General features: G+C 44.9%; 13 protein-coding genes across 13 annotated transcripts; 6 read left to right on the top strand and 7 right to left on the bottom strand.

Moving 5' to 3' along the window:
- Positions 1–174: 174 nt before the first annotated feature.
- APS3 (Aps3p) lies at positions 175–740 on the bottom strand (the record flags this gene model as incomplete). The annotated part of the gene is made up of 2 exons (XM_024856943.1): positions 175–671; positions 719–740. The coding sequence occupies 2 exons, from the start codon at positions 738–740 to the stop codon at positions 175–177; spliced, it is 519 nt and encodes a 172-aa protein (XP_024714823.1).
- Positions 741–1,165: 425 nt separating this feature from the next.
- C7M61_001537 (kynureninase) lies at positions 1,166–2,521 on the top strand (the record flags this gene model as incomplete). Its single annotated transcript, XM_024856942.1, has 1 exon — positions 1,166–2,521. The coding sequence occupies one exon, from the start codon at positions 1,166–1,168 to the stop codon at positions 2,519–2,521; it is 1,356 nt and encodes a 451-aa protein (XP_024714822.1).
- Positions 2,522–2,590: 69 nt separating this feature from the next.
- Positions 2,591–3,910, bottom strand: ENO1 (phosphopyruvate hydratase; the record flags this gene model as incomplete). Its single annotated transcript, XM_024856941.1, has 1 exon — positions 2,591–3,910. One exon carries the CDS (start codon positions 3,908–3,910, stop codon positions 2,591–2,593), a length of 1,320 nt encoding a protein of 439 aa, XP_024714821.1.
- Positions 3,911–5,455: 1,545 nt separating this feature from the next.
- Positions 5,456–6,322, top strand: PRE5 (proteasome core particle subunit alpha 6; the record flags this gene model as incomplete). The annotated part of the gene is made up of 1 exon (XM_024856940.1): positions 5,456–6,322. The coding sequence occupies one exon, from the start codon at positions 5,456–5,458 to the stop codon at positions 6,320–6,322; it is 867 nt and encodes a 288-aa protein (XP_024714820.1).
- Positions 6,323–6,367: 45 nt separating this feature from the next.
- C7M61_001534 (Hsp70 family ATPase) lies at positions 6,368–8,329 on the bottom strand (the record flags this gene model as incomplete). The annotated part of the gene is made up of 1 exon (XM_024856939.1): positions 6,368–8,329. The coding sequence occupies one exon, from the start codon at positions 8,327–8,329 to the stop codon at positions 6,368–6,370; it is 1,962 nt and encodes a 653-aa protein (XP_024714819.1).
- A 419-nt stretch (positions 8,330–8,748) lies between these two features.
- On the bottom strand, positions 8,749–10,565 carry C7M61_001533 (uncharacterized protein; the record flags this gene model as incomplete). Its single annotated transcript, XM_024856938.1, has 2 exons — positions 8,749–9,465; positions 10,413–10,565. 2 exons carry the CDS (start codon positions 10,563–10,565, stop codon positions 8,749–8,751), a joined length of 870 nt encoding a protein of 289 aa, XP_024714818.1.
- A 719-nt stretch (positions 10,566–11,284) lies between these two features.
- On the top strand, positions 11,285–12,175 carry C7M61_001532 (putative tRNA acetyltransferase; the record flags this gene model as incomplete). The annotated part of the gene is made up of 1 exon (XM_024856937.1): positions 11,285–12,175. One exon carries the CDS (start codon positions 11,285–11,287, stop codon positions 12,173–12,175), a length of 891 nt encoding a protein of 296 aa, XP_024714817.1.
- A 34-nt stretch (positions 12,176–12,209) lies between these two features.
- C7M61_001531 (chaperone) lies at positions 12,210–12,713 on the bottom strand (the record flags this gene model as incomplete). The annotated part of the gene is made up of 1 exon (XM_024856936.1): positions 12,210–12,713. The coding sequence occupies one exon, from the start codon at positions 12,711–12,713 to the stop codon at positions 12,210–12,212; it is 504 nt and encodes a 167-aa protein (XP_024714816.1).
- Positions 12,714–13,345: 632 nt separating this feature from the next.
- Positions 13,346–13,798, top strand: C7M61_001530 (uncharacterized protein; the record flags this gene model as incomplete). Its single annotated transcript, XM_024856935.1, has 1 exon — positions 13,346–13,798. The coding sequence occupies one exon, from the start codon at positions 13,346–13,348 to the stop codon at positions 13,796–13,798; it is 453 nt and encodes a 150-aa protein (XP_024714815.1).
- A 348-nt stretch (positions 13,799–14,146) lies between these two features.
- UME1 (Ume1p) lies at positions 14,147–15,505 on the top strand (the record flags this gene model as incomplete). Its single annotated transcript, XM_024856934.1, has 1 exon — positions 14,147–15,505. One exon carries the CDS (start codon positions 14,147–14,149, stop codon positions 15,503–15,505), a length of 1,359 nt encoding a protein of 452 aa, XP_024714814.1.
- Positions 15,506–15,614: 109 nt separating this feature from the next.
- On the top strand, positions 15,615–16,769 carry SPP1 (Spp1p; the record flags this gene model as incomplete). The annotated part of the gene is made up of 1 exon (XM_024856933.1): positions 15,615–16,769. One exon carries the CDS (start codon positions 15,615–15,617, stop codon positions 16,767–16,769), a length of 1,155 nt encoding a protein of 384 aa, XP_024714813.1.
- A 40-nt stretch (positions 16,770–16,809) lies between these two features.
- On the bottom strand, positions 16,810–17,235 carry C7M61_001527 (uncharacterized protein; the record flags this gene model as incomplete). The annotated part of the gene is made up of 1 exon (XM_024856932.1): positions 16,810–17,235. The coding sequence occupies one exon, from the start codon at positions 17,233–17,235 to the stop codon at positions 16,810–16,812; it is 426 nt and encodes a 141-aa protein (XP_024714812.1).
- A 193-nt stretch (positions 17,236–17,428) lies between these two features.
- C7M61_001526 (uncharacterized protein) lies at positions 17,429–20,422 on the bottom strand (the record flags this gene model as incomplete). The annotated part of the gene is made up of 2 exons (XM_024856931.1): positions 17,429–18,847; positions 19,481–20,422. The coding sequence occupies 2 exons, from the start codon at positions 20,420–20,422 to the stop codon at positions 17,429–17,431; spliced, it is 2,361 nt and encodes a 786-aa protein (XP_024714811.1).
- Between the last annotated feature and the right edge of the window lie 125 nt (positions 20,423–20,547).

Genomic DNA, 20,547 nt, shown 5'->3' with positions numbered 1-20,547 from the left:
AGCATGAGATGTACATAGACAAGTCATGAGTAACGTTAGACGTTTGGTAGCAGAGAGCGACCTTCGGAGATACATACATCAAATAATAGGGTCGATTTGATGTAATCAGGAGCGCGTCGATATCTTTCAAAGAATGAATTCTTCGTATTCATTGAGACCTAGTTAGTAGTTGCTCTATCTCCTCCAACCGAACCCATTTTCAAGAGAGAGCCACCGCAGTGAGGTACCTCCATTGACTCCTGTAACCTTTTGACTATTTGCATCATCCACAGCGGCCACAATTCGCAGAATGTTCGTATCTATAACCATTCCACCCTGGACAATCTCTTCTAGCACAGTTTGTAGAACTTGCCATCCAAAGACCAAGTCAAGTTCACAGACATTGGGAAAGCATTTGTCCAAACATTCGACAAAGACCTGGATCAAGTCAAGAATACCTAATTCGGATTCTTGGTCGTCGACGATGAAAACAAAGTATAGGGTAGCATAATGTCTATAAATGACTTTAATATCATCCAAGCCCTCTAAAAGTCTAGGTGGAGTGATGAAAGAACATTCTTGCGAGGTTCTCTTGGATATGAGCAGGTGTACTTGCAGAAGTAGCGTTCTTTGGGTTTGCACATCAACGGCAGTGTAGAACTTAATAAGGCGAGGAACGCCATCGTAGTTGACTGAGGTTAGCTTAAATTTCAGTAGCGCTGACTTATCAATTACTTACATATAAGAACTGAATGGATCATGGTAATATCCTCTGAATTACACAGCCGTGAGCGATAGATAGCACAATGCTTGGTGCACGGGTGTCTGTCAATTGGCTGCATTGAAGAAGAACCTGAAGGATCTTACACCTGTTTTAAAAAGCTTTAGATCTTGTTGGAGAGTAAATCAGAGTTATGGTTAAAAACCTGTGGAAATATAACCGAAAAGGGCATCTTGTCGGCCGAAACGGTCCAAACTTCCGTTGCTTACAAGACTCGTTCTCAAACATCGAAAGCCAAACTTTGCCTAAAGAACAGCTATGAATAGAAGTTTCTATTTTGATCATTAAAATTCATCACTTATGACCAACTAGAGCATCTCATGACGTTGTTGCAACGGGTTTCAACAATCCGCCTGCATGCACCACAAGCGGTATAGAACCGGAGATCTGTATCTCTGCCCACTTATGTCTAAAACTACCGAACTTCCGACCTTCAAGGATAAATTTCAAATTCCCACTTTAAAAAGTTTGGGTATTAAACCTCCTGCTGGCTTGAGTGATGATACATCTGCCGTTTATCTCGCTGGTAACTCTTTAGGCCTTATGCCTAAAGCCACTAGGAAGGCTCTCTCGGATGAGCTCGATGCTTGGGGAGCTCGTGGAGTCGAGGGTCATTTCAATCATCCTGGTGAGAGTGAGGGTAAAACCTCATGGGTGGACATTGATCTTCCGCTTGTTCGTCCGTTGGCCAATTTGGTTGGTGCTACTCCAAAGGAAGTTGCAGCCATGGGCACCTTGACATCTAACTTGAACGCCTTGCTCGTCTCATTTTACAAGCCTGAGGGCAAGAAGACCAAGATCATGTTTGAGAAGAACGCATTCCCCTCCGACTACTACGCTTTTCTCAACATGGTCAAATTGCATGGCTACGATGAGACTCACTTGGTACAATTGGAGGTTGCACCAGGCAAAAAGCACCTTGATTTGGCCGATATTCTTACTGCTATAGAAACTCACAAGGATGAGCTTGCATTGATCTGCTTCCCTGGAATCCAATACTACACTGGCCAGTTTTTCAACATTGAAGAGATCACTCGGGCCGGTCAGAAACATGGCATAGTCGTTGGATGGGACTTGGCACATGCCGTTGGCAACGTTCCATTGAAACTTCATGATTGGAACGTGGACTTTGCAGTGTGGTGTTCCTATAAGTATCTCAATTCGGGACCTGGCGGTATTGCCGGTATCTTCGTGCATGAGCGTCATACCAAGGACAATTCTAAAGATCACTATCCCCCAAGGCTTGCCGGCTGGTGGGGTAATAACTCAGCTGAAAGGTTCAAAATGCTTGAGCTTTTTGACCCAATCAATTCTGCACTCTCCTATCGTCAATCCAACCCGCTGGTGATAGACTGTGTTGCATTGAAGGCCTCGCTTGATATATTCGAGGAAGCTGGTGGCATCGAGGCCCTCAGAAAAACGAGTTTTGCATTGACAGGCCATTTGAGAAATCGTCTTGAGGAGAGCAAGTACTATATCAGCGACTCCTCGGATTCTACTCTGCTTGGTTACAAGATTCTTACTCCAAAGGATGAAAACGAAAGGGGCTGTCAGTTATCCGTTCTTTTTCAACCTCACAATGACAACAAGGAGTCAAACGTTATGGAAAGAGTAAACGGATACCTTCATGATCATGGAATCATATGTGACGAAAGACGTCCTGATGTCATCCGAATCGCTCCAACGCCTTTATACAACACCCTTTCAGATGTGGAGACGGTTGTTTCTAGAATCCAAGAGGCATTGAGCCACCTTGGATAGGTACGCAGCTAACTTTGTATCAATAATATATTTTAATTCGATAATTGTCTAAATCAGCTATTCAGCGACTTACAAGTTCTGGGCAGCCTTGAAGTTCTTACCGGCGTAGATAGCCTTGTCACCCAACTCCTCCTCGATTCTCAAGATCTGGTTGAGCTTGGCCAATCTCTCGGATCTGGCAGGAGCACCAGTCTTAATCTGGCCAGATCTTAAACCGACAGCCAAGTCAGCAATGGTGGTGTCCTCGGACTCACCAGATCTGTGGGAGACCATGACACCCCAGTCAGCGGCGTAAGAGTCCTTGGCAGCCTGGATGGACTCAGTCAAAGAACCAATCTGGTTGACCTTCAACAACAAGGCGTTGGCGGCCTTCTTCTCAATGGCGGTCTTGATTCTGATAGGGTTGGTAACAGTCAAGTCGTCACCAACAATCTGGATCTTGTCAGCAACTCTTGGGAAGAAGTGAGACCAGGACTCCCAGTCATCCTCACCGAATGGGTCCTCGATGGAGACAATTGGGTACTTCTCGATCAAAGAGACGTACAAGTCAGCCAACTGTGGACCAGTCAACCACTTAGAAGAGTCGGACTCTGGGTTCTTGAAGTCCAAGTCGTACTTGCCGTCCTTGAAGAACTCGGAAGAGGCAACATCCAAAGCAATGCTGACCTGGCCCTTGTAGCCGGCCTTGTCAATGGCATCGACGATAAGGTCCAAGGCCTCCTCGGCGGTCTGGATGTCTGGAGCAACACCACCCTCGTCACCGACGTTACCAGCGGACAAACCGTACTTCTTCTTGGTCAAGGACTTCAAGGTGTGGTAGACCTCAGAACCGACTCTCATGGCCTCAGAGAAGGTTGGAGCACCGGTTGGGACAATCATGAACTCCTGGAAAGCCAAAGAGCCACCAGCGTGGGAACCACCGTTCAAGACGTTCTGGAAAGGAACTGGCAAGACGAACTTGTCCTGCTTGGTGCCGGCAATGTCAGCAATGTGCTTGTAGAGGGAGACACCCTTCTCGGCAGCAGCAGCCTTAGCAGCAGCCAAGGAGACACCCAAGATGGCGTTGGCACCCAACTTAGACTTGTTAGGAGTACCGTCCAAGGAGTTCAAGAACTCGTCAACCTTTGGCTGGTCCTTGATGTCCAAGTTCTCCTTGATGAAAGCAGGAGCAATGACGTTGTTGACGTTGGCAACAGCCTTGGTGACACCCTTGCCCAACCACTTGGACTTGTCACCGTCTCTCAACTCCAAGGCCTCGTGGACACCGGTGGAGGCACCAGAAGGAACAATGGCTCTGAAGAGACCCTTGTCGGTGGTCAAGTCGACCTCGACGGTTGGGTTACCTCTGGAGTCGTAGACAGAACGGGCGAAGATTTTGGAAACAGCCATTTTACGATAAATGTGTGTGGAGGGAAAAAGAAGGAATCAATTGGTGGGCGCGGGCGGCTTGGGTATTTATACGCATCGTCGACTAACGGTGGACCACACCTGGCCGGGTTTGCACAGGATATCACAACCTCAGGAGACTGAGCAAGTCCAGGTGACACCCATGCTCATAAGAGGTTCCGCCATGTTTGGCGCATGCAATTTACGAGATTTTACAAAAATTGAAAGCTAACGCAATTGGGGCGTCTTTTTCACAAAAAAATTATCAATTCCTCAAATTTCCCTCTTTACACCCCCTTCCCTGGCTACTGGATCCTTTCGGGCTCGGACTTGAAAAATGCGCATAGGTGCTCGGGTGGCCCGGGGAATAGCGGTTCGCACCACGGGCCAAAGGACGTACCCATGTGATCCACACCGTCTGGTGAGCTACCTGTCTGGCGAACCATGGCTTTTTCAAGTATGGCTTTGTTGGAGGATTTTGTGAGCCATGCGGCCCGAGGGCGCGTTCCATCGCGTTCTATGGCTTTCGACGACCCGTGTGGCTGTCATCGGCTGAGCGGGACGCTGGGATCAGAGCGTTGGTACTTTTTGTGTTCCGGGTCTACTAGGTGGGGTCCAATATGCGTAGTCAGCTGGTGAACCAAAGGGGAGTACGTAGAGTTTCATGACTCACCGGGTGTCGTAGCAAAGGCCGGGGTCTGGGTCAGGCTTTCTATTGAAGACCTGGCTCGGACGAAAGTATCAATTGATCTGCTCCGGGAAGAATGCGCCTCTGAGTCAATTGAGCTGATCTCGTATGTGTCAATGGCGGTGATATGACGAGGATGAAACCCGTGGTGGCATTTGACAATCCTTAAATGAGCTCTTGATGTTCAGTGGTGCAATTGCTAGGAGCCCATAGAGTCAGATGAGGCACAATTGCCAATTCAGAGTTACCTCTATTTTTCAAAGTGGAATGGATCACTTCGAGCCCTATTGACTAGATCTACCTCTCTACTCTTAGATAGGGCGATCCATGGCCCTTGCGATATGAGATCTTTTGGTAGAAGTAATGTAAGACGAAATTTTCAAAAAGCCTTTTAAAGGTTTTTTGACTTACTTTCCCGATCTATGATTTCCTCTGGTCAAGTTCTCAAACTTGATGCATTTTTCGCAGCCACTGGAAAAAGTATGAATAGGGCAACAAAAATGGAACCCAAGTGAAAGTTTAAGTCTTCAAAGCCAATAATAGGTACAATTAGTCAAAATTATCGATTCTAACGACAAAAGTCCAAATAATGTACCAACCGTTGAAGACACGCAGCTAAAGTTCAAAATGTGTACACACAACGGACTGATCCCACCTGTAACTACCAATTAAACTCGATGAAAATCACGAAGATCTCAAAATCTTCAACTTTGACAGCATATTACAACGATTAATTGCCGTTCATCATCTCTTCCTTCGAGATTACCGTTCTAACCTTGGGGACTTCCTGCACCTCTCCACCAACTACTCGCACAGCACAGTTAACAGTGGCAATATAATCAGATCTTTCAACATTAACCATGTTTAGAAATAACTACGACAACGACTCTGTCACCTACTCTCCAACGGGTCGTCTTTTCCAAGTCGAGTATGCCTTGGAGGCTATCAAGCAAGGCAGTGCTGCTGTGGGAATTGCTTCTTCTTCTCACGTTGTTCTAGTGGCCTTGAAGAGAAATGTCGAGGAATTGGGCAGCTATCAAAAGAAAATCATCAAAGTCGATGACCACATGGGTATTGCTTTGGCTGGATTGGCCCCAGATGCTCGTGTTTTGTCCAATTACTTGAGAAAACAAGCCATGAACTCAAAACTCGTCTTTAACAGACCTTTGCCCACCTCCAAGGCCGTTTTGCTGATCGCCGACAAAGCCCAAGAAAACACACAGCTGTACGGCTCCAGACCTTACGGTGTTGGTTTGCTTGTGGCCGGCTGGGATGAGACTGGCGCTCACCTATATGAATTTCAGCCCTCTGGCTCCGTGTTGGAGTACTTCGGTACTGCTATCGGTGCTCGCTCGCAGGCCGCCAGAACATACTTGGAACGTAATTTAGATAGTATTCGTTCTTGTGACCAGATTGAAGACCTCATTGTTCACGGCTTGAGTGCTTTGAGAGATACCTTGTCCCAGGATATGGAATTGACCATCCGCAACACCACAGTCAGTGTTGTGGGCAAGGACAAGTCTTTCACAGTATACGACGATGAGGATGTACAGCAGTGGTTGAACAAGCTTGACTCAACATCCAACACGAGGAATAACGAGGACGACGACAATGACGACAATAACGCCGAGGGCGCTGACACGAACGAGACCGCTGCTGCTGAAGGCGAGGGTGAAGGTGCTGGTGAACAACCTCCTGCTGATGAAGATAGAATGGAAACTGATTGAATGCATTATATTTACAAGTAATATACAATTGAAAAGACTCATGTCTTACTGTGACTGCTCCTTCTTCTGTTGTTGCTGTCTGATTGCAACTTTTTTCACAGCTGCCATTGTCACCTGTTGCATTTGGTTTACCTCTTCCGTCATTTTTGCAACATCGTGAAGGATGCCTTTTTCTCTGACATCAGTCACCTTGGCCTTGAGCGAGTCGATAATGTCGTTGATAGCTTTAGTGTCCTCTTCGTCCATGAGCTTTCCAAACTGGGTGACAGCATTTTCAGCATCCGTGCACAAGATGTCCACACGGGTGGCATTCTCAACATGTTGCTTGTATTCGGCATCCTTCTTGGCATTCTCAGAGCTCTGCTTCAAGACCTCCTTTATCTCTTCTTCAGACATACTAGTCTGACCCGTCACCTGGATACTGACGGAATTAGGTTTACCGTAGTGAGGGGAGTCTTCTGGGTATGGAGTCTTATCAGTTGCAGAAACGTTGATGATACCGTCAGCATCGATATCGAACGAAACTACAATTTGTGGAGTGCCCTTTGGGCCCGAAGGAATGTTAGCGAGCTTGAAGTTGCCGATAAGCTTATTATCCTTCACAAGAGGTCTTTCGCCTTGGTAGACTCTTACCTCCACACCTGTCTGGCCATCCACGGCAGTCGAGAAAGCCTGCTCCTTCTTAAGTGGCACAGCAGAATTACGAGGAATGAGGGGACTGAAAAGACCACCGTACGTCTCGATACCCAAAGTCAATGGGGTAACATCTAGAAGAACCACATTCTTGATTTGCCCAGAAAGGACAGCACCCTGGATTGCAGCACCCAACGCCACAGCTTCATCTGGGTTAACCGATGTATTTGGAGCTTTCTTGAACAAACCCTCAACAACTTTTCTGATCTTAGGCATTCTTGTCATTCCACCGACCAAAATGACCTCGTCAATATCTCTGGCACTCAACTCTGCATCACGAAGACATCTTTTGACAGGATCTATGGTTTTGTTAATATAGGGAAGACTCATTTCGTCCAATTCATCTTCCGTGAGCTTCAATTTGATGTGTTTGTCTTTAGTAATAAAGGGTATGTTGATCTCGGTCTCTTTGACATGCGACAATTCGATCTTGCATTTTTCAGCTGCCTCCCTTATTCTTTGAATTGCCATTCTGTCGCTCAGTAGGTCGACACCATGTTCAGCTTTAAACTTGTCTAAGATAAAGTTGAGAAGCATCAAGTCAACATCCTCTCCGCCCAAGTGGGTATTACCATTGGTTGCCCTGACCTCAAAAACTTTGTCCTCAATATCCAAAATCGAAACATCAAAAGTGCCTCCTCCAAAGTCGAAAACTGCAACTATACCATCCGGCTTCTTTTGATCGATACCATATGCCAAGGCAGCTGCAGTAGGTTCGTTGATAACTCTCAAAACTTCAAGACCAGCCAATTGACCAGCACTCTTGGTGGCCTGCCTTTGAGAGTCATTGAAGTATGCGGGAACAGTCACAACGGCGTGTTTCACATCCTCAGGAAGGTGTGACTCCGCAATGTGTTTCATCTTTTGGAGCACCACAGAACTGATCTGAGATGGGGAGAATTGGCGACCATCTGATGTTTCCAACCAAGCATCACCATTCTGATGCTCAACAATCTTAAACAGGGTGTTTTTGATGTCTTTCTGGACTTCCTCGTCTTCGAATTTACGCCCAATGAGTCGTTTGGTTGCGAAAAACGTATTTCTGGGGTTCACGAGAGCTTGTCTTTTGGCTGGTAAGCCTACCAAGGTATCTTTATCGTTGAATGCAACAATTGAAGGCGTTGTCCTGCCACCTTCCTCGTTCTCGAGGATTCTGGCTTGGTCTCCCTCTACCAATGCTACTGCAGAATTGGTAGTTCCGAGATCTATGCCAATAACATTGTGAGTCAAACGCGCGTGATTGAGGAAGTTGTTTCCTCTTGATCTCAAGCTCCGATGTAGAACTTTGGCTAAATTAGCTCTTTTAGTGAACATATTTAACATGTACGCTTCTCCTGGATCATATCGCTTATATAAGTAGTTGCGCCTTACAGCAAACGGAGTCACGTGCACTCATTTGGTCAGGCCTGCTTGGATGCCGTAATGGTGAAATGATTTAAATGGGAAAAGTAAATCATAGATAAAATTCACGTAAAAGCGGCCGAGGATTCTGTTTTACCCGTCACAAGATACCTAGTTTTGTTCGTACTACTCTGGAACATGTTGCAGGGCTCTCGAAATTGTGGGCTAATATCTGTTTCTAATGCACGATCAAGCTTACGACTTTATAAAAGATGCAATGTCTTATATATAAGATTTTGATAATTGTTTGGCCCGAGAAGTCCATGTTGGGATGTGCGGGTATAAAACGCATAAGCGGTGCAGATGCTCACTAATTTTCTGCCAAAACGGCGTTAGCATGCAAGGGATCTTTTTTCAGAGTCTCTGAAAATAAGCCGGAAAAAGCCGTCCTCTAGAACCAAATGAGTGAAGCTTGTTCCAACGAATTGAGTGAACAGATCGCTCAGCATAAGCCATGTCAAGAAACTTTGTAATGTCTCGTCATTGACACTTACGTCTCCAGGGCCAATTTGCCTGAAGTCTCCGATCTTAAATTGCTTTATATCACCAGAATCAATACCTTGTACATCAATCACAGGACTATCAAAAACAGTGTCTTCAATCACAATGCCAATTAGATCCTGAAAATCACTGGTGACGATTTGTCCTCTTTTGAAAATCATTGGTACATCACCCGAACTGACTTTTTGAAATGGCTCACATCCTTTCATTTTACTAAACTCTTCAATGTCCATTTGATGAAGAGCGCAAAGGGACCTGATCTTATCCACCGTTATCGTATTGTAAGGAACAGCGTTCCAGTTGACTGTGGGACCAACTCCTTGAATCCGGATCGGGCCATCAAACAACTGGTTTGAAAAAATCGATTCTAAGCTTGCCCTGTTTCTAAGAATTCCGAAATTATGCAACAGACTTGAGTTCAAGAGCTTGACTTTTCTGTTATTGACGAAGATTGCATAGCGTCCAATAAGTATGAGGTCATTTTTGACAACAGGCTCTGAATTTAACAGCTGTTCCCCCACATGGAGCTTGTAGCGACTGAACACACGCTCTTTTAAAAATTTAACGAGCACATGCAAGGTGTAAACCTTTTGAAGTCCAGTTTGATCACCACATGATCTCCCGGAGTAAAAAGCTGTTATTGTGGACCACTGCTTATCATTTGAGTCAGCTGGAAGATGACGAAGCACGATGGAGCATATATTTTTCAAGAAGTGTTCATAACCTTTCATATCTGGAAAATTAAGCCTTTTGGTCCTTTGAGGTAGACCAGATCGATCTAGAGCATTGTGAATCTGTTGTAGCACCTTCAGCCTATATGCTGCATGGTGAAAGAAGTTGGAGAAGTACCGAGAGAGCTGAAAAAAGCCCTCTTCACTCAATCGGTCACTATTCAATTCAAAATACCAATTTGCTATGACATAGTTATGCAAATCAAGGATTCTTTTAAGAAAGACGTATGCGGATATTGCGATACTCTTCGAGGTTATGAAAGTTTTCATTTGCAGTTGCAACTCAACATACAGCTGCTCAAACTTGTCAACGATAGCAAAATACGCGTCGGGGTGTTGAAGAAGCTTCATCAAAGAAGAATTATTTGAGCTGTCTATAGGGTATGTCATGTTTTTGATCACCCCGTATACTTTGTGAGGGATCAATTTGGAGCATGCATTAGGAAAGTGACAGTATGATACCATATATTTGCCAAATGATTGGTGGTATATGAAGTGGGAAAACATGGGAGCGTCTAGCACCTGTCGTAGTTTGCGATTGACTTGAGTTAATGCAACCCAGTCTTCAAAGTCGAGGTGTCGTAGAATCTGAAGGTATACCTCATCCGGGAGATTTGTCAAGGAAGGTACTGGTGAAGATTCAGACATCCTAGTGGTAAATGCCTAAACCTTAGAATATGAGGAACTGGAACCAAAGCGTTGATATGTATGCAAGTTATATGCAAACCAGAGTGTTGTTTGACCCTTTTCTTCACGTGACTTACTGAGAACCCTTTCTTCGTCTTAGCTGGTAAAGGTTGGTCATTGGGGATAGGTTTACGAACGTCTCTAAGAGTAGGCCTTTTCTCCTTAAGTTCAGATCCTGATTCATCATCAGACTCTGCTGATGATTCCTCAGACTGACTTCTTCTCTTCATGATAATGGCCTGTATATAACTATACTCTTCGATACTACTTCAAGATGGGCAGAGCCCTCCTATTTATGTTCCTTAGGTAGCCAAAGTCACAGGCTTCCCCTCTCGGATGTTCCCTTCCGGGCATCGTCCATGTGACAGAGCTTCAGAAGTCTTCCGTCAGTCGACATCCTCGGAACATCCTTCATATAACACTTAACAAGTGTGCTTTGAAGACGTCAAACTTAGTGATAGAGTAAAAACCAAAGCAAATAGATATCGTCAGGCTTTTGATTTGGGAGTTTTTTTTTGTGCAGCTTCCCTTGGTGAAGTTGGCTTTTCATTAGAACCGAATTGCTGTAGCTCGAGCTCTATGAAAATCATCAGCACAACAGCATTCTCTACAATCGGGGGAAATGCTTTTTAAGCAAGGTTAGGCTCAAGACTAATAAATTAGACATGCTTCAATAGTAACAAGCATGGATGGGTTGTTAAAATGTACAGCCATTAGTTCATGTATATGCAGACACCTAATTCAACACTAAATTAGTATAGGCATTAGTGTATTTTCAGCCAACAAGATTTGAATTCAAATATTTCTCACAATGATCGTGCTTTGAAATTCTTCTTTGAGGTCCATATAAACCAGATTGACAGATATCCAGCCTTAAGTGTGGACTCCTGTACGGACATTCTACCTAGTGCTGCATTTTCAGGCATCTTGCATCACTAGCTAAACAGAGATGGGCAAGAGAGGCGGAGAATCCCAAGGCGGCAACAGAAATAAAAAATATAAGCAAAGTGGTTTCATAGATCCAAATACTGCCGGCGTGTATGCCACATGCAATAGAGGAAGAGAGCTTGGATGCCGCAAAGAGTTGTTGAACCTTCTTGCTGAAAAATGTGAGCAATGGTATCCTGATTGGGAGCTGAAAGCCGAAGTTGACGATGAAGATGACAAGGAGCTTTCGGTAGAAGAGCAGGTGCAAAAGGAATTGGCCTCCATGAAGAAGGAAAAGACCGCCAAAAGCACCATCTTTCTGCCAATCGACCTCAGCTGTGAGTGTACAGTCTTTGTCAAGATCAGAAAGCCAGTTGAGCCAGCCGAATTCATCCATAGAATATGCCAGGAAGCTAAAGATCTGGGTGTGAAGAAATCAAGATTTATCCAGAAACTCACACCAGTAACATTCTCGGTTTCCGCATCTCTCGAGGAGATCAAGAAGCTTGCAGCCATTGTGCTTAAACCTCATTTCCATAAAGAAGAAGGTCAAGAACCCCTCAAGTTTGCCATCCAGGTGACGAGAAGAAATTTCAATCAAATACCTAAAGAGGAGATCATCCAAACTGTCGCTGGATGCGTTGGAAAGGACCACGGCCACACCGTAGACTTGAAGAAGTACGACAAGCTCATCTTGGTGGATTGTTTTAAGAGCAACATTGGCATGAGTGTGGTAAGTGATTACCTTCAGTTGGAAAAGTTTAACTTGCAACAAATTTTTGAAAAGAACATGAAGGATAGCAAATCCTCAAGGGTCAACCCGGAGGGTAACTCTGACAAGAAGGAGATCAAGGAGGAGAGCGAAGACAAAGAGGACGTTAAGAAGGAGGACGATGCAACAAAAACAACATGATATAATTGTATAGTAAAAGATTCATGCATTCTATTTATATTCTCAATCTTTCCACCACCTGGGTGACTGGTTTCCAAGCTAGCCAGTCGGCCTCGCCATTGGGGATCAAACCCATGGTCCAGAGCTTGAACAAGCCGATACCAGCATTAGCTAGCTGAAACAAGACAAACATCACCTTGGGCATGAGCAAATCGTTGGGGTTTCTGGTCTCCAAAGAAGCAAATGCCTTGTTTGTTTCTAAAAAGATGGCCTTGATTGGGTTTATAAGAAGCATGACTGTCATCATGATGGGAATCATTTGTAACGAGTTACCGGTCATATAGCTCATAATACAGTTCATGGGCACCGATTTAGCAGGGCCAGATGCAACGTCCCATGCTTTCTTGAGTTTGAGTCTGTCAAGTTCTTCGGGTGTGGGTTTCTTGATAGGTTCGGAAGTTTTCAATTTGGTGTTTTGCAGGCCAAATCCTGGAGGCGACACTGTGTTATTCAGGCTCCGGGCCTTTATTTCCGGATTGAGGATCTCTGCGTAGGACATGGTGGAAGAAGTAGGTGAGTGCTTGATAAACCGACTATTAGATACGAGTGCGCTTCCAGACAGGTCCAGGTTGGTTTCACCTACAATTCCTAGATTCGAAGATTGCAAATTACATGATTCAATCAAGTCTGCTATGAGCAAAGGATGATAGTCTTGACTTGGAAAAGTATTTTCTGAATTTGTTTCTATGTGAAGACAAAGTGTCCAAATGATGCTGAGGCTCGTGTATTCTTTTCGCAGCCGTCTCACCATTGAGAAGGTTTCAACAACTCATACAAACACCATTACTAATTTTGGAAAACTAAAATTGACACTAATTTTTCTCATTGATGGAAATTACAGAATTGAATTTCGACTCATCAAACTTTTATCAGCAATATGCAATTTCACCCACAATACAGCCCACATAGAAGCGTGCTCGATCTGATCACTCTCATCACCAGCAGCAGTCCTGCCGATTCAATTCAAAATTTGGCAGCTTGGGTCACATCTCTAGACTTTACCAAAGATACTATTTATCGAAATCCCGTCAAGTTTCACATATATATATAGCAAGTTCCACACGTGACTCTGGGGCGACTAAATCCACTCGCGGGAGGTTATCTGTAGTCATCCGGATTTCATTCTTCATCATGAACCTGACCACCGAATTTCGAAATAACCCATTGAACAAGATTGTCGGTTTGTCCGTCGTCCTCTCAATGGGGTTCCTTCTTGTCATCCTTGCCGGCGTATATGGGAACTGGTTTCCCATTATCAATGGAATCATCTTTGCTGTGGCATACCTTCCAGCTGTCATTACGAAAGCTGCTTTTGACAAGAGCGACTACGACTTCAACTTTGATCCACAAACCTCGTCACAAACCCTGGCGATTCAGGAAGCCGGGAAGTTCCTCACAGGTTTCCTCGTTCTCACAGGCGTTTCATTGCCCATTCTCTTGCACCACTCGTCGATTTTGACGAAAACGGCACTGGTATTGACGCTCCTTGGAGGAGGATTGATCTTTGGTACTGTCTATACCTTCAGTCAGGCTTTCGATCAGCCCGAGGACGACAACGATGAACTTGGCGGGGGCGTGATATAGAGCATGACCTGATTGTTAGCTTACACAAACTGCCCGAGGCCATGTCATTGCCTTGAAAGCTATCTTACAAAATTAATTAAAGCCAAGTCAGGCCAGTTGTGGCTGAACTTATGAGGCACCTAGTGTGCTATACTCGAAGTCGGCACCCAATGGCGCACTAATGGATACGGCGCTTGATACCTGAGCACCAATTCTTTTACTTAATGAATAGAGAAACGTATAAATTGTAATGTGTAACTAGTCATAAAGCCAATTCGACGTCCCAAGTGTTTTGAGGTGTACAGGTGTAGATTGCCTGTGTATGTCGCTTCGATAAAAGTTTCATATAAATAGAGTCCTTATCCAGTCATGGAAACCGTCATCGCAGCTGAAAGACAGATTCTCGCCGAACATCAGCTCCGTGAGCAGGTTGTGAACGAGGAGTTCAAAATATGGAAAAAAACCGTTCCGCTTTTATATGATACCATTTACACCCAAGCCTTACAACATGCACTGTTATCAGTGGAGTTCCTTCCAAAGTACACTTGGAGCAGCGACAAAAACCGTATAACTGTTAGACTAGCCGTGGGGACAAATTCATTCACCAAGGGTCAGGACTTTGTACGTCTAGCCTCGTTAGACTTGCCAGCCACGTTGGCTCCAGATTTCAACAACGAGTCTGTCCAATTGCCAGAAGGAGAGGAAAGCAGCTTCAAGATCCTCCACTCATGGAGCCACCCAGGTGAGGTTAACAAGCTCAAAGTATCGCCTGACGGTACTAACATTGTGAGTTTCGATAATGTCGGCGTGGTGCACTTGTACAAGGTGGATAGCGATACCCAGTTGGACTACAAATTCCACACCAGCGAGGGTTACGCGTTGGAGTGGACCTCCAATAAAGAATTTTTGTCGGGCGCTAACGATGCCAACATTGCTCTTTGGGACATTTCTTCCCCTGCTGAACCCATCAAACAATTCAACACCCATTCCGCGGTTATCAACGACATCAGCTACAGCAAACCCTCGGAGAACTTGTTTGCCTCTGTTTCAGATGACTTCTACACACATATCCACGATATCAGGAACCCAGGCACTTCTCCTGCGATTTCTATCGAGAACAGCCACATTCAAAACGCTGTTGCAGCTCACCCTCAGATTCCCCTGCTTGTAGCAACTGGTGGAAAGGATAATGTGGTGAACTTGTATGATTTGAGAAACACCAAGGAGCCAGTCAGACAACTCTTTGGCCACAACGACTCTGTGGTCGGCCTCAGATGGGACCCAGAGTTCAACCCATCTCAGTTGTACTCCTGGGGTCTTGATAAAAGGGTTCTCACGTGGGACCTCAACAACATGAGTGAAGAGTTCACGTATCCTACGACAGAGTCTGATTCAAGAAGAAAGAACAAAAACACCGAGGATCCTTGCCTTAAGTTTGTTCACGGTGGCCATACAAACAGAGTGAACGAGTTGGCGGTGCACCCTACAATCCCCAACCTTTTCGCCTCTGTTGGTGACGACACACTTCTTGAAATTTTCAAGCCTAAAACAATAATAGAAGAGGAGGAGGCCGAGCTGGAAGAAGCAGAGGAGGAGGAAGATAACGAGGCCAAAGAGGAGAAGAAGGACGAGGAGGAACAAGACAAGATGGATGTTGACGAGAGCAGCAAGGATGAAGAGAGTAAGGATGCCGAAAGCGGTGAAAATAAGGAGCAACAGTCGTCCTGAATTATGTAATTTTATTGAGACCAAAAATGTATTACCAACGATCATCATGGTGTATTTTGCACCCAGCGCGTAACCATATTTTCTGCACACCGTTATCAACTTTCATCATATGGCCGATATCATAGTCAAACACGAAGCTCTGGATCTTCATGATCTAGATATAGATCGAAAAAGAAAGTCAAAGTCTCCAGCGCTTGTCGATACCAAGAAAGCTCGTTTCGATCATGATGAGCAGGAGACCTCCGAGGACATCGCCAAACAATACAAGAAGTATCAGAATGCTCCCAAGTTCAATCTAAATTCTGAGGAACTCTTCTGTATCTGCAGACGGCCAGATCACGGTGGTGAACTTATGATCGGCTGCGATGGCTGCGAGGAATGGTTCCACTTTACGTGTATGAAAATGAGCCAAAGCTACCAACTGTTGATCGATAAATTCTACTGCAAGTTTTGCCAATGGCAAGGCAAGGGACGCACCCGTTATAATAAGGTCTGTCGACTTCCTGGTTGCATGAAACCTATACGATCGGATCAGAGGTCCAAGTACTGCCTGGAGGAGTGTGGACTCAAGTATATGAAGCGATTCCTCGAGGAGCTGGAATCCTTGAGCAAAGAGGGGATGAAGTTCGCTTTGACGCACTGCAAATCGAGAGAAGAACTTGCTAAGTTGGGCTCAACTTTCCCTGAACTTCCTGAAATAGCTGATAAGAATGTTGAGAAGTTGCCTGAAGAAATACAGAACCAGCTTCGAACAATCGAACGGAAGATGAAAGACATCGAGAACGACATTGAGTATGTCACGGCACAACAAAAGTATCTCGGCTTGCGTAAGGATATAATCAAGCGCATCAACGAGCAGCTCAAGGAGACATCAGCCAACGAGGAAGAGGAGACTCAGGCGAAGAAAAAGAAAAAGAAGTCTAAGGGTGCAAGGTTTGACCTTTGCTGTTTTGACTCTTCTTTATACGATCAAAAACCTCTCGAAGTGTACACGTCAGCTGTGGATAAAGCAGAAGAGACGTCTACTCAAGCTGTCAACGATGTCGTCCAAATGTATAACAACCAAGATGACGAGAACGCAACAAGTACAATCTGTCTCAACGATAGAAGGAAGTGTCTCAGGCACAACGGGTGGTGGAATCTCATCGCGGACGAACTCTGGAAGCGTTTGAGTGAGCTTCAAGATTCGCTCGCAGTGTTGGAAAACGAAAAGCAAGATACAGTGAGAGAGTACAGTATTCAGGTCTACGAAAAAGATTCCTGATCATAAGTGATTGGCCTATTTGCATTTCCTATAGACGGCGTTACTTCTTTTCGCCTTGAATCGTGGCCACGATCTTTCTGCTGTGCTTGTATCTTCTGAACTCACATAGCCAAATACCCTGCCACGTTCCGGTAGCCAATCTACCGTTCAGAATTGGGATTGTGAGAGAGACACCGACAGTACTGCTCTTGACATGCCCAGGCATGTCGTCTGGACCTTCATCAGCGTGAATGTAGAAGTCACCCTCAGGTGCGATCCTATCAAGTGAGGTTGTCATATCCTCTCTCACATCTGGATCGCAGTTCTCGTTGAGGGTCAAACCAGCGGAGGTGTGCTGAAGAAAGAGGTTCAAGAGACCCACCTTATAGTTCTTGATCTCCGGAACGTTTCTCACCACTTCATCGGTGACGAGGTAGCATCCTTTTGAGCGGGGTGAAAGTGCAAAAGAAGCTTGATCCCAAGACATTGACTGCTGATTCTTATTTGATAAAAGGCTGATAGCGATAAAGACTTGAGCAATCGCAAAGATTGTCGCAGCAAAATGCATGTCTGATGTACTCGCAGCGTAATCTGCACTAATTTGATTGGTGTTTGGGTGCACTACATTGGTTGCAAAAAGCTTGACCAAGCTCTCGTGAAATCAAATAACATCAACATATTTAAACCAGGCGATAAAGGAAAAGTAGCTGCTCTTCATCCCAACCTCCTTCTACCTCGGGGTTCAGCTCGAGTTCTTTTGCCAATCTTGCATGCGAGACAATATATTTATCAGAATCAACCATTTTGAACACACTGTTGTGCCATGGCGTGGGGATGTGGAGCAATCTGTCCTCTTCATTTTGGTTGTGTCCCGACATGGAACATACCTCGGGATCAAGCAAGCGTACACCATATTTTGGACCAGCATTGTGGTGAGCATGAATGGAGAATCGAATGTGGAAGGGGAAAATGAGTTCCACCAAATTGGAGTATGCATCATTTCTCCGAATCATCTCGAAAGCAACCTGAGAAATCATCTTCTTGTATTTCTTTCTGGAAATGCTTTTAGCAAATTCGGTTTGACAAAGGTCCTCACACATGAACTTGTTGAAACCCCGGTAGAGGTAAAGCCTGGGGTGATTAGGCGTCTGAATTTGTTTTCTCAACACATCAGCGTTGTCATCACAACCAAGCATTAACACCTTCCGGTTTATCTCCGTCTCCTCATCCAATCTAGTTGGAATTGGATGCTCTACTTCGACTGAGTGCAAAAGCTCTGCAACAAGTCCCCTTTCATCAGACTCAAAACAGTCATTGAGGCCTCTGAATATAATGCCGTCAAAATCGGCAGGTTTGACACGTTGGTACATTGCCTCGAGTTTGGCGAAGTAAACGTCAACCATGTCATCATCCACATGGATACAATCGCTGAAGACATGGCCATCGCTGACGAGGTAGAATTTCATACCTGGTGGATAAACGTCCTGGACTGCAGTAACAAAATCAATTATCCGTTTAATGGCAAGCTCCTCCCCCATATCAGGAAAGCAGGATGCTACCTTGTCGTAATTGGAGGACTTGCACGGAAAAGCTGGAAGCACGGTCAATATAGGTGCATTCCTTGAGGTGAAAAATAAAATGTTCTTTTCGAAGTCCAGTTTTCCTTCGCTCCATCTATCGACCCGAGCAACGTTTCTAAGCTTATGTTCAAAGAGCTCCGTCACAGCTCGAGCGGCTTCTAAACCCTTTGTTTCAGAAGCCTTGCCCTTGTTCTCGATTGAGCTGTTCTTCAACACAGTCAGAATGAACCACAAGTCAAAGTGAGAGGGATTGAAGTGTTCCGTGACAACACCGACGATAGAATCACCAGAACAGGTTTCAAAGGCGAGGTACTCCCCAAGATCTGCAATGTTCAATCCAGGGCTCGAGTTAAACTTGTTGGAGGACATTGAATTCCAAATTGTCTCCGGACTTGCATCAGCAAATTTCTGCTTCCGCAATGTCAAGAAACGCTTCTCATTTCTGCTATAAATGTAGTGGATGCGCTCAAAGGTTGTTTTGTTAGCGAGTGTCATGTTTGAAAGATATATGATACGAATCTGTAGTTGGAAATTTGCCCTTTTATATGATACTTCTTCACAATATCATGAGGAAAGTACACTCACATCACCTACCTTGTCGTCACGGATTTTCGATGCAAGTGAAAGTTCGTAGTGGTCTCACGGCATTATGATTATTGTCAAGGCAAATCTCCAAAAGCCGTATCTGTGCTTGGAATTGGCGTTGAAAGTGCCGATTGTCTCATTTCTCTTTTTATTTCTTTTATTACATAATTATCATGGAAAATCTTAAATGCCCGTTGATAAGTGCAGATCGCCGTTTGATGAAGTATTATTATATTACGCCTATATGAAAAACTCCGCCAGTCTCAGTTCGGAAGAGCCACCACTTGACTTAGGAAGGGTTGGCCTCGAGCATATTTTTAAGTTGGACTGTGAATGAGTCGGAGAAACTTGTGCTGATATGAGAGGGGTGCAGAAGCGAGATACAAGCTCTGGGGAGTAACATCTGTCACCTAAGAGGCGATGGCTGCTACTTGATGCAATTGAAGAGGTTGAGGATTCGTTCAACGAAAGCCTCGACAGAAGTGAAGAGTGGCCGCTTACACCATTCAGAAGTTGAGCTAACCTCGTTGACGAGGAGAGCGACTGGATACTGTGTAATCTCCATACGGCTGCTTGGAGTTGCGACATTGAAAAGTTGGAAGCGGTTCGTTTAAGAGGGGTGTTCAAGATGAATGGGTGAGATAAGGCATCAACAGCAGTGATCCTTCTGTCTGCATCCAAGATAAAACATTGTGAAATGAAGTCTTTTGCAGAGTCAGGAATGCCCTCCCAATATTCTATTGGCTCAAAAATAAAGTCAGCGGTGGAGATTAGCTGTTCAGTTTCCTTGTCAGTGTCACAGTCAAACGGCATATATCCGCAGAGCATGAAGTATGTAAGAACACCCACAGCCCACATATCCACAGGATAGCCGTAAGATGCATCAAAAAGGCATTCGGGCGCCATGTAGCTCAATGTTCCGCCATGCTCTAGAAAGCCGTTCTCGCTATCCTTGACGATTTGGGCAAGTCCAAAGTCGGCTAGAAGTAAATGCAGCGGTTTTGCCGTGCGTGATTTAAATAATATATTTTCTGCCTTGACGTCTCTGTGGACGATCTGGTTGGAATGCAAATATGCCAATGCCGAAAGCACCAGAAGCAATATTTCTCGTGCTTCATTAGACTGTAGCCTGCCTTCGCAGGTGCCTGTGATTCTTTCAAACAAGTCACCTCCAAGGGCCAAGTCCGTCACCAAATAGAAATGGTCTTCCGTTTCAAAGTAGTCAATGAGTGAAAGTATGTTCTTGTGCCCAAAAGACACACGCTTAAGAATTTTGAATTCAGATTGAAGCAGCGACTCCATTCCGTAAACGAGTCTTTTTGCATACTGCTTTGCAGCATAATGAGCTCCATTGCTTGTGTTCTTGCATTCGAAGACAGCTGAGTTCGAACCTGTGCCCAAGATTTTCCGAGAAAGCAAGTATGGACAAGCTTGGTTATCGTCTTGCGAAGAGGAGCGGATGATTCTTTGTGACAAAAAAGGCGGCCAAACTTTGGGCTCTCCAGTCATGATTAAGGATGAAAAACTGAGCCATGAACAAAATAATCATACTTATAAAGCAAGTGTTTTCTTGCGGTTGCAACACCAGTTCTCGACATGCACCTGCAGCGCGATAGTGAGGAGATTCTCCGAAA

The sequence above is a fragment of the Candidozyma pseudohaemuli genome (assembly GCF_003013735.1).
Source record: "Candidozyma pseudohaemuli strain B12108 chromosome Unknown scaffold00002, whole genome shotgun sequence".
Taxonomy (NCBI): Eukaryota; Fungi; Ascomycota; class Pichiomycetes; order Serinales; family Metschnikowiaceae; genus Candidozyma; species Candidozyma pseudohaemuli.
Note: the sequence above shows the minus strand (reverse complement) of the source record. Positions and strands in the feature narration are given on the sequence as shown.